The 12795-nt window shown below is 45.3% G+C and overlaps 1 protein-coding gene across 2 annotated transcripts in view; it reads right to left on the reverse strand.

Moving 5' to 3' along the window:
* The window catches only part of DNAJC6 (DnaJ heat shock protein family (Hsp40) member C6), a 50801-nt gene that overhangs the window by 13151 nt on the left and 24855 nt on the right, over positions 1-12795 (reverse strand). For both annotated transcript variants that reach the window (XM_040408211.1, XM_040408212.1), the window contains exons 10-13: positions 10765-10958; positions 10585-10665; positions 2520-2933; positions 1873-2040 (exon numbers count right to left, since the gene is read on the reverse strand). In XM_040408211.1, coding sequence (XP_040264145.1) covers positions 1873-2040; positions 2520-2933; positions 10585-10665; positions 10765-10958 — 857 coding nt within the window. The remainder of the gene's footprint in view (positions 1-1872; positions 2041-2519; positions 2934-10584; positions 10666-10764; positions 10959-12795) is intronic.

A 12795-nucleotide genomic window follows, 5' to 3' on the forward strand; every position in this document is an offset into this window, starting at 1 on the left:
TTGTGACGAATTACTGTACTTTGTCACAAATCACTTTCCATTGTATGGAGTGGGCGCAGTGACGGGGAACGGCGATCGCGCCACCCCCCCTGTCATTTAACCCCTCAAATGCCGCATTCAGTGCTTATCATGGCATCTGTGACTCACATTCTGCTGCTTAGGGGTTAAAAAAAAATATTATACCCACCTCATCCACTTGATCGCAGAGAGGCCATCTGCTTCCGTCTTGACTGAAGAAAGCCTGCCAAAGGACCTGCAGCTTTTTTTCAACCAAAAAGGGAGCGGACGGCCCAAGTGGATGAGGCGAGTATCATTTTTTTAACTTTCATCCACCATTTTAGGAAAAATTGTTCAGTTACCACGAAACACAAGGAAATTTGCCATTGTGACAAATCAAATTTTTCCTGAAATTCGGATTGAAGTCCACTTTAGGTACTTCGATTTGCTCACACAATAAGTGTTCATTTTCTGCCTGCTGCAGCTCACCTGTCAGCTTTGCTGTGTAGACTTGGACTGAGTCAGCAGGGGAAGAATTTTAATGGCCTGTCTTGTACTGCTGGACACCTAAATTAGACAGGGCAGTAACGCTACAGAAACAGATACACAGATTTAATACTGTGTGCAGCTCCACTGCTGCTCCTCTGTCTCTAACAATCAGGTGTTGCCCTAAGGCCCCATTTACACAAGCGAGTTTTCCGTGCGGGTGCAATGCGTGACGTGAACGCATAGCACCCGCATTGAATCCTGACCCATTCATTTCAATGGGTCTGTGTACATAAGCGATATTTATCACGCATCAGTTTTGCGTTGCTGTTCTATATTCTGTGTTTTTCACGTAGCCCTGGCCCCAATGAAGTCAATGAGGCTTCAGTGAAATACGCATTGCATCCGGAAGCAAGTGCGTTTTTCACTGATGGTTGCTAAGAGATGTTGTTTGTAAACCTTTAGTTTATCACGCATGTGAAAAACGCATCAAAACACATTGCACCTGCACGGAAAAAACTGAACGCAATCGCAGACAAAACTGACTGAACTTGCTTGCAAAATGGTGCGAGTTTCACTGAACGCATCCTGAACGCATCCGGACCTCATTCGTCACGCTCGTGTGAAAGGGGCCTAAGGCCTAGTTCACATTTCAGTGATTTTCATCAGTAATGGTGAGCCCAAACCAGTTACCTGTCAAAAACACAGAACAGGTGCAAAATCTTTCCATTATACCATATCTCGGTGTAGGATCCACTCCTGGTTTTGGCTCACAATCACTGAAGTGTGACTAGGTTCAATAACCGACTCCCATTCATTGCAGCTGCCATAAAGCACACATTCTGCTGCACAGTCTATACAGACAGTACAGGAAGGAACTGTGCGACTCCAATATGGCCGCCATCACTGCCTTTATATACAGGTGATAAATAAATAGTTTTAGGTGATAAAAAGCTACATTTAAAAAAACAGACACTTAACAGAACTCAACAAGCCCTTATTTATCAAGAGCGGCCTGCACTGACGGAGCAGACATTTCATTTGTGACGAGGCATAAATGAAATGCCTCCTCCGACAGCCCGCGTGCCAGATGGGGATCTACTCCAGCTCATAGCTGCCGTTGAGTTCAGTCATTATGTACACCAGGTCCTGGGGTAAATGATGATGAGTGTTCCAGGGCCGATGGAACCTCCCACACCCAGCCCTCATCATACCCCTATTTCGGAAACTGGCAAAGGCAGTGTAAAAATGGCAGTTGGAACTTTTTGATTGATAAATCTCTCCCATTATGGCTCCTCTACAGACTGAAATCTAAATACTGAAATTGGAATGAAATACATGAGGCATTGGCTTTAAATAACGTATATGAATTACAAAGTGACATCTTACCCATGTTAAAGGGATCCACATGGCCTCCTGGGGTCGGAGAGGGGGAGGGACTCCTTGCGGGTTGCAGAAATGTGTCTCCAGAGGTGGCATTTGACGCACTCAGCAAGGAGCCAAGAAAGTCTTGACCTGGCTGCTTTGGGCTTGATCCAAATAGATCAAAGGTGGAAGCTGCAAATGTTAAAGATGTTTCTTGAGTTCAGTCTACAATAATTAACTACACTACACCGTCTAATAATTAACAATATGGCTGAGAAGATCTTCAGAAATGATTACTGAAATGTGTATGATGGTCAAAATATCAGCTTTGACCCATGGAAATTTAGCAATTGGATGTAAGAGACTAAGGACATACTATAAAGGGGTTTATAGGATTAGAAAAACATGGCTGCTTTTTTCCCAAAAATGTACGAACATAATATTTTTTTTTTACTATGGAAGTCAATCTAAATACAGTAAGCTCCTAAGCTCCCCCTAGTGGTGGCTGAATGTAGACAGAATTTTACTGTTTCATTATATGACTATGCATTGGGTTTGGAGCTTTGTATCAGGAAGGCCAAGGAACATAATTAGGAGGTTTGTGGCTATTTCTAAGGCCAAAAATAATGCCTGGACCTACACAAACCAAGAAAATAGCAAGTTCAATGTACCTTCCCCTACTCTCGGAGACGGTGATGGAGAGGGTGACGCTGCAGATCGCCGTGGTGTCGAGTGAGCAGATCCTATGCCTCCTGCCTGGAACATGGCATCTCCAGGTACCTGAGCTGCCCCAAAAAGGTCACTGAGAAGATCGGAGTTAGTAGGGGGTGGTTTTGGCTCAGATGGAGCTGTATTCACCCCGCTTCCATCTAAGCAGAGCAGATCCACATCTTCTGGAGGCGCTGCAGGAGCCGGAGGATCGACTTTTTTGTGTTTGGGGGTTCCATGGTGCTTTTCGCCACTGGTGTTACTGTGCTGACTGGAGAGGGACAAAAGTTCATCGTCTGATGGCTCACTCTCTTCATGGACCAGGGCTGCCCGATCATCGGAGGCTGGATGAGAGCTGGCCTTGTCTGACTTCTGGTCTAAGATATCAATGGAGAAGAGCATAGAACAACAAAAAAAATCATATCATTATATGTAACTTTCTCTAAGGTTAGGCAAGTTGCTGCATGAGATTCCGTCAGTGACGTCTTGTGGTTCAGTGCATGCAATTGTAAAGGTCTGTAATGTGAACACGCTTCCAAAATGGGGAATTACTGCAGGAGAAAATCCAGGAATACCATAAGACAGGCTCTATAGCCCCTTGCATGTGGCTTGCAAGCTGTTACTAATTGTAATTATCATTACACAATCAGGTCAAGTGATGGCTATAGAAACTTCATTTGTTTGCTCATTTCTAGGCTGTAATCATAATGGAATCTACTTAAAAAGTCACTAGAAATATTTTGAGAAAATCTCTCCTAACCACCCTCTTCCCTCATACTCTCCACTCAGCTTCATGTAAGAAATCGTGGGGCCAAATGACATCATTAGGGAATGTTCAGACCATTTTTTCCATGTGAATTTAATTTTGTATTCCGTGTGAAAAAACGCATCCATTGAATGTGAATGGGGATTCTGCAACTCCAATCGCATGCATAGGAAACTTTTTGTGTGGTTTGCCGTGAACATAGTATATACGTGTGTAGGGTGATATATCTGCCGTGTTGAACAGAGTCAAACACTTGCAGTAAAGACCCCAAAGAAAAAATGAGGGAAAACGAGCGCCAAACCCTGTGTCAAAGAACAGTTGAAAAATAAAAAATGAAATAAGAGTAGAAGGCACCAATTGCAGTGATAACTACTATGTTGCACAAAATATATCATAAAGCATTAGAGTGGAGTAAGGATGATGGGTACTCCGGATGGAAAACCTGGATATACAAGGCTAGTAGAAAAGGGACCGACTAAAACCATGTAAGCATAGTAAAAATAATAATATAGTAAAAATAATATAAATAGTATAGTAAAATTTGTGTAAACAGTGTGGAGTGCCCCTTACTACAGTTACACACAGATGAATAAATAAAACTCACTTCACTGGGGGGTAGTCATCAGGATAAGCATAATACACCTGTGACTTGAACCCCCCCGGCCAGGATCACATGTAGAATCGTAGTGATGGAAGGCAGCAAAAATCCAGTGCTTCTGATCAATCACCTTTAATATGCATATGTGGCTCGACGCGTTTCGGGGACAACAATTCCCCTTCCTCAGGAGCATTACATAACCAAATGACAATAAAGTAAAAGAATTTATACCTTGATAACCCTGAAAAGGGCGCAATTTTCAAAAGACCGGAAGTGGTATGACGCCGCTTCCGGTATTTGGAACGCATATGCGTACCATATACAAATAAAGCATCTTGAATAATAGTGGTAAAACATCAAGTAATGTAGTGTGTAATACAAAACGAGCTAGATATATCCAGAGTTGCCCTTTGTATGGAAGAACTATGTCTAGCAACTCAGATATATCGGACCGGAAAAGCCCCTGACTTCCGCTCTGTGGACCGCAAAGAGATGCGCTCCACCAGGGACCAGAGACGGGGGTCCGGTGGCAATATCTACAAATACTACAAGTTCCTCTATCTAACCGTGGGGATTACTTGCCGGAATATTCAAAAGTCCTGTGAATTGTTGCGTCGGGACAGGACGCTCCGGGCCGGAAGTGTACCTGACTTCCGCTCTGTGGAACGCACCTAATGCGCTCCAACAGAGACAGGAGCCAGGGTTTCCGTTCCGTGACATCAAGGCTCCGGCGGAACGCACAGTGCGGGTCAAAAAAGACCCATGATGTTTAGCAATTAATGCCAAAGGAGATTGCTAAACATCATGGGTCTTTTTTGACCCGCACTGTGCGTTCCGCCGGAGCCTTGATGTCACGGAACGGAAACCCTGGCTCCTGTCTCTGTTGGAGCGCATTAGGTGCGTTCCACAGAGCGGAAGTCAGGTACACTTCCGGCCCGGAGCGTCCTGTCCCGACGCAACAATTCACAGGACTTTTGAATATTCCGGCAAGTAATCCCCACGGTTAGATAGAGGAACTTGTAGTATTTGTAGATATTGCCACCGGACCCCCGTCTCTGGTCCCTGGTGGAGCGCATCTCTTTGCGGTCCACAGAGCGGAAGTCAGGGGCTTTTCCGGTCCGATATATCTGAGTTGCTAGACATAGTTCTTCCATACAAAGGGCAACTCTGGATATATCTAGCTCGTTTTGTATTACACACTACATTACTTGATGTTTTACCACTATTATTCAAGATGCTTTATTTGTATATGGTACGCATATGCGTTCCAAATACCGGAAGCGGCGTCATACCACTTCCGGTCTTTTGAAAATTGCGCCCTTTTCAGGGTTATCAAGGTATAAATTCTTTTACTTTATTGTCATTTGGTTATGTAATGCTCCTGAGGAAGGGGAATTGTTGTCCCCGAAACGCGTCGAGCCACATATGCATATTAAAGGTGATTGATCAGAAGCACTGGATTTTTGCTGCCTTCCATCACTACGATTCTACATGTGATCCTGGCCGGGGGGGTTCAAGTCACAGGTGTATTATGCTTATCCTGATGACTACCCCCCAGTGAAGTGAGTTTTATTTATTCATCTGTGTGTAACTGTAGTAAGGGGCACTCCACACTGTTTACACAAATTTTACTATACTATTTATATTATTTTTACTATATTATTATTTTTACTATGCTTACATGGTTTTAGTCGGTCCCTTTTCTACTAGCCTTGTATATCCAGGTTTTCCATCCGGAGTACCCATCATCCTTACTCCACTCTAATGCTTTATGATATATTTTGTGCAACATAGTAGTTATCACTGCAATTGGTGCCTTCTACTCTTATTTCATTTTTTATTTTTCAACTGTTCTTTGACACAGGGTTTGGCGCTCGTTTTCCCTCATTTTTTCTTTGGGGTCTTTACTGCAAGTGTTTGACTCTGTTCAACACGGCAGATATATCACCCTACACACGTATATACTATCTTGTTAAGTGTCTGTAATCACAAACACTTTCTGGAGCTGCCTTCCCCTCCCTCTCCCTCACATTCTCTTTCTCCTTTTTCCACCACCCCTGTCGGCGCCCCGATTTTTCATTCCTTTGGGATACTCCGTGATCCCTACGGGTCTGAATTAACTTCCTCTTTTTTCTCTGTTCTTTTTTGCCGTGAACATGGCAGGGAAAATCCTATATCACTTATTTCAGGTGGGAAAACAACCCAGATTACCACATTACACGACAACGGGGCTAATCCTCATTTGAATCCAGTAGTGTTGGATTTTTAGCAATTTTGGTGTCACTGCAAACGTGCAGACCGCGCTGCGACCTCATTAATTTCTATGCTAGCATTGTTACACTGTGATCCCACTGATTCTTGGGCAGAACAGGGGTCACGTGACCAAGATAGCCACGTAGCCGAACCCTATGGTTAAAGACATCCCCTATGTTAGCTTATGGGGATGAAAAGTGTCAATACCTGCGCTCTAATAGAACAGAACACAAACTTTTTGTTGCAGATTTCCAGTCTCCGTTCATTTAATTGGAGGAGATTTAATCCGCAACGAAACAGCGGCCGCAGTAACACCTGTACAAGCGTCAGACGCCTGTTCAGGCCATTTTACCCCTTGAAAAAAGTCTGACATATATCAACACGTATCAGACTTTTCCCTGCCATTCACAAGCGCAGGACAGGCTGCCGGACCATTCAGCACAACGCTCTGAAGCACCGGATTGCAATCTACATGCACACACCATGTGCACAGGGCAGCTCTACAGCATCGGGAACACCATGCACAGGAACTATAGCAGTGCCCGCCCTCCGGCCCTACTACCAGTGAACATGGCTGCTGCTGTGCCTACAGCTGAGCTCAGTCTAAGGCCTCTTGCACACGACCGTTGTTCTGGTCCGTATCCGAGCTGCAGTTTTTGCGGCTCGGGTGCGGACCCATTCACTTCAAAGGGGCCGCAAAAGATGCGGACAGCACTCCGTGTGCTGTCCGCATCCGTTGCTCCGTTCCTATTCTTGTCCGTTTTGCGGACAAGAATAGACCATTTCTACAATGGGCCGCCTGTTCCGATCCGCAAATTGCGGAAAGCACAAAATGGAACGGTCGTGTGCATGAGGCCTTAATCTGGAGTACGTCAACTTATGCTGCAGATTTTAACCACAGATTTTGGTGAAATCTACAGCGAATACCCAACAAATCTGCATGTAACACTTGAGAAATTTACTGAATATTTTGCAGAGAGTCGTAGCACACGTCCGTAAGTGTTTTGTGGATCCGCAAATTGCGGATCCACAAAACACGGACACCTCCAATGTGCGATCCACAATTTGCGGATCCGCACATCACAGACGCTATAATAGAAAATGCCTTTTCTGGTCCGCGATTGCGGACAAGAATAGGACATGTTCTATTTTTTTCAGGAACGAAATTGCGGATCCCGAAAAAAACGGATCCCGAAAATGCAGATGCGGATCCAGGAAATGTGGATTTGCATCCGTTCGAGCCCTATTGAAAGTGAATGGGTCCGCAAATTGCGGAACGAATGCGGACCCAAATTACGGACGTGTGAATTGACCCTTATGGGCTTACCTTAGCAGAAGCTTTAGGCCTCTTGTACACTAATGTGTGCGCCCCGTGGCCGTGCTGCGGCCCGCAAATTGAATTAATGAATGTTATGAGGTCAGGAGATCAGAGATAAAGCTTCACATGAGCTGTCAGCTGATGGGACTGAGAAGTGATACTCTGCAAACACACTGATTTGTAACCCCTGTACTAATAAAACGACTATACATTTTTAATAAAGACCAATCGAAAAAAATATCAGCTTGTAGTCATTCAAAGCAAACACTGCAGCCAGATGCAGAAATGTAGCCTATTCATGTCCAACCGACATAAAGGTGTGGTTCGTTACAGTGTATCAGGACGCCATGCACCAGTGTTTTCAGCCTAAGGCCTCATGCACACAACCGTATGTATTTTGCGATCCGCAAAAAACGGATCCGCAAAAAAATACGGATGACATCTGTGTGCATTTCGTATTTTGCGGAACGGAACATCTGGCCCCTAATAGAACAGTCCTATCCTTGTCCGTAATGCAGACAATAATAGGGCATGTTCTATTTTTTTTGCAGAATGGAAATACGGACATACGGAAACAGAATGCACACATAGTAACTTCAGTTTTTTTTGCGGACCCATTGAAGTGAATGCTTTCACATATAACGGACACGGAAAGAAAATATTTTTGTGTGCATGAGCCTTAGGCCTCCTGCACACGAACGTATTTTTTTGCGGTCCGCAAAAACGGGTCCCGTTTTTCCGTGACCGTTTTTTCGTCCATGGGTCTTCCTTGATTTTTGGAGGATCCACGGACATGAAAAAAAAGTCGTTTTGGTGTCCGCCTGGCCGTGCGGAGCCAAACGGATCCGTCCTGAATTACAATGCAAGTCAATGGGGACGGATCCGTTTGACGTTGACACAATATGGTGCCATTTCAAACGGATCCGTCCCTATTGACTTTCAATGTAAAGTCTGTAGTCCCTTTTATACCATCGGATCGGAGTTTTCTCCAATCCGATGGTATATTTTAACTTGAAGCGTCCCCATCACCATGGGAACGCCTCTATGTTAGAATATACTGTCGGATATGAGTTAGATCGTGAAACCTCATTTCCGACAGTATATTCTAACACAGAGGCGTTCCCATGGTGATGGGGACGCTTCTAGTTAGAATATACTACAAACTGTGTACATGACTGCCCCCTGCTGCCTAGCAGCATCCGATCTCTTACAGGGGGCCGTGATCAGCACAATTAACCCCTCAGGTGCCGCACCTGAAGGGGTTAATTGTACTATCATATCCCCCTGTAAGAGATCAGGGCTGCCAGGCAGCAGGGGGCAGACCCCCCCTCCCCAGTTTGAATATCATTGGTGGCCAGTGCGGCCCCCCCCCCCCTTCCTCCCTCTATTGTAATAATTCGTTGGTGGCACAGTGTGCGCCCCCCCCCCCCTTCCTCCCTCTATTGTAATAATTCGTTGGTGGCACAGTGTGCACCCCCCCCCCCTCCTCCCTCTATTGTAATAATTTGTTGGTGGCACAGTGTGCGCCCCCCCCCTTCCTCCCTCTATTGTAATAATTCGTTGGTGGCACAGTGTGCGCCCCCCCCTCCTCCCTCTATTGTAATAATTCGTTGGTGGCACAGTGTGCGCCCCCCCCTTCCTCCCTTTATTGTAATAATTCGTTGGTGGCACAGTGTGCGCCCCCCCCCTTCCTCCCTCTATTGTAATAAATCGTTGGTGGCACAGTGTGCGCCCCCCATCGGCCCCCCCTCCCTCTATAGCATTAACAACATTGGTGGCCAGTGTGCGGCCTCCCATCTAACCCCCCCCCGATCATTGGTGGCAGCGGGTTACTAGCAATAGTACAATAGTAAAAGATTCATACTTACCTGGGAGCTGCGATGTCTGTGTCCGGCCGGGAGCTCCTCCTACTGGTAAGTGACAGTTCATTTAGCAATGCGCCGCACAGACCTGTCACTTACTAGTAGGTGGAGCTCCCGGCCGGACACGAACATCGCAGCAGCCACCAGCAGGTAAGTATGAATCTTCTACTATTGTACTATTGCTAAGTAACCATGGCAACCAGGACTGTAGTAGCGTCCTGGTTGCCATGGTTACCGATCGGAGCCCCAGCGATTAAACTGGGACTCCGATCGGAACTCCGCTGCCACCAATGATAGGGGGGGGGGGGGGGGGGGGGGAGATGGGAGGCCGCACACTGGCCACCAATGTTGTTAATGCTATAGAGGGAGGGGGGGCCGATGGGGGGCGCACACTGTGCCACCAACGAATTATTACAATAGAGGGAGGGGGGGGGGCGCACACTGTGCCACCAACGAATTATTACAATAGAGGGAGGGGGGGCCGCACTGGCCACCAACCTATTATTACAATAGAGGGGGGGGGGGGGCCGCACTACAAACTGTGTACACTACAAACTGTGTACAAGACTGCCCCCTGCTGCCTGGCAGCCCTGATCTCTTACAGGGGGATATGATAGTACAATTAACCCCTTCAGGTGCCGCACCTGAAGGGGTTAATTGTGCTGATCACGGCCCCCTGTAAGAGATCAGGGCTGCCAGGCAGCAGGGGGCAGTCTTGTACACAGTTTGTAGTGTATTCTAACTAGAAGCGTCCCCATCACCATGGGGACGCCTCTGTGTTAGAATATACTGTCGGTTCTGAGTTTTCACGAAGTGAAAACTCAGCTATGAAAAAGCTTTTATGCAGACTGATCTTCGGATCCGTCTGTATAAAAAGTAACCTACGGCCACGGATCACGGACACGGATGCCAATCTTGTGTGCATCCGTGTTCTTTCACGGACCCATTGACTTGAATAGGTCCGTGAACCATTGGCCGTGAAAAAAATAGGACAGGTCATATTTTTTTCACGGCCAGGAAACACGGATCTCGGATGCGGCTGCAAAACGGTGCATTTTCCGTTTTTTCCACGGACCTATTGAAAGTCAATGGGTCCGTGAAAAAAACGGAAAACGGCACAACGCCAACGGGTGCACACAACGGTCGTGTGCATGAGCCCTAAGAATGTAAAGAATCTTTTGATGCAGAAGAAAATTGCCAACATGCGGCTGCTTCATTTTACAGATCATACCTTGCCAGCTCAAGGAGGAGAAGAAGGCCCCCTGTCCGGAATTCTTCATGTTGTCTTGAGGTTGCTCTACAGGAGCCTTGCCTGTTTCAAGTGGGCACAAATTATACAGAAAGTTGATTTCTACAGATGAGAACAGAAGACTCTTGGTTTGGTAAGATTAACCCCTGCTCCACTGCTTACCAGCCACAGCCAATGCGTCCTGCTGCTCCTGCTGGGATGAGAACAGGATACTAGGGTTCACATCTTTAGATATAAAATTCTCCCATGGAGGGGTGAGGTCTGTCTGTCTGTCGGTGGCTTCAATCTCAATGTCCAGGGTGACATGAAACAGCTGAGGGTATTTGTCTGGGGAGTCACAAGCATCAAGTTCTGGTCTACAAAGCAGAAAATTAGTTCACATGGTTAAAACATGATGACTGCGTTTAGCTCGTGTTCTCACTGAATTTTGATGTGTTTTTTTCCTAAAACTTCCCATAGCTTTGTGTTCCTCTGGGAACTAAACAGTTTGCACTCCATCCTGTACTGACACATTGTCATAGTTTATCAGGATCTGTGCTGCAAAGGGTGTTTAGTTCACAGAACATTGTCTAAACTGGATACGGCCTCATGCACACGACCGTTGTTTTATTCTGTGTCCGTTGTTCCGCTTTTCGTGATTTTCTGCGGACCCATTGACTTTCAATGGGTCCGTTGAAAACTCGGCTAATGCACCGTTTGCCATCCGCGTCCGTGATCCGTGTTTCCAGTCCGTCCAAAAAATATAACCCGTCCTATTTTTTTCACGGAAAACGGTTCGCGGACCCATTCAAGTCAATGGGACCGTGAAAAAACGCGGAGGCACACAAGATTGTCATCCGCGTCCGCATCCGTATTTTTCCTATCATTTGCATGGCAAACTTGACTTAGATTTTTTTTTAACTTTCCTTCATATCTGGTGATCCTCCAAAAATAAAGGAAGACACACGGAAACAAAAACGGAAACTGATCACGGAACCCCATTTTGCGGAACGGAACACAACAACGGTCGTGTGCATGAGGCCTACAACTGTTGCAAACCTTCAGCTGTGGGAAATATTATGTGAGGACAGGTTATATACCTTCTCTAATGTAAATAATTCAGATGTATAAATTTGGAATTACACATTGATGACTAAGGGTTTTTTGCCACATTTTTGATGTTTTTTGTTGTGTTTTTTTTTTTATGCCAGATCCAGATGTAAGCCGTCTCATGCACATGAACATATTTTCTTTCTTCGTCCATTCCGTTTTTTTTACGGACCGTATGCGGAACCATTCAGTCCGCAAAAACGGATCTGCAAAAAAAACGGATGACGTCTGTGTGCATTCCGTATTTTGCGCAACGGAACAGCTGGCCCCTAACATAACAGTACTATCCTTGTCCGTAATGCAGACAATAATAGGACATGTTCTATTTTTTTGGTGGAACGGAAATACGGACGTACGGAAACAAAATGCACACGGAGTAACTTCCGTGTGCGGAACCATTTATTTCAATGGGTCCGCAAAAAAAACGGAACATGAGCCCCTTACTTATTTGTATGCATTCCGTTTATCTGTTCCGCAAAAAAATAGAACATGTCCTATTATTGTCCTCATTATTGACAAGGATAAGACTGTTCTATTAGGGGCCAACTGCTCCGTTCTGCAAAATACGGAATGCACATAGAAAAATTGCCGCATGCTCTGGCTATGGCATCTTTTGCTCACTTGTGCCATAGATATCCATATTTCATAAAATGCATGTGTCAATATGTGTAGTTTTTTTTAAAGAGGATTTCATATTGGGTTTTTTATTATGTTCTACAGATGAAGTGACATCAGAAGGGCATACATGCTTTCCAGTTTAAAAACACACGGTTTGCAACAAAAAAAAAACCGTAGCAAGCGTAGCAAACACCACTTAAAAAAACCTTGCATAAATACCATAAAATGCATGTCACATAAGAAAATTCAGTGTGAAGGAAGCTTTAAACAGGCTGCTCTATATGGCTGCTGCAGGCATGTGCCCACAGGAAGTGATTCTCTGGTGTAACAACCAGGGTAGAAGGCATGTCTAATGTAATAGGCCTAGAAGATAAAAGGGACGGCCTCTGCTGTTAAAGGCATGTACACCATTAATCACATTGCATTGCATCATTTATGTCATGAAAAGTACTTACTTAATGGTTTCCATTAAAAACTTTAGTAAGC

The sequence above is a fragment of the Bufo bufo genome, chromosome 9 (assembly GCF_905171765.1).
Source record: "Bufo bufo chromosome 9, aBufBuf1.1, whole genome shotgun sequence".
Lineage (NCBI taxonomy): Eukaryota > Metazoa > Chordata > Amphibia > Anura > Bufonidae > Bufo > Bufo bufo.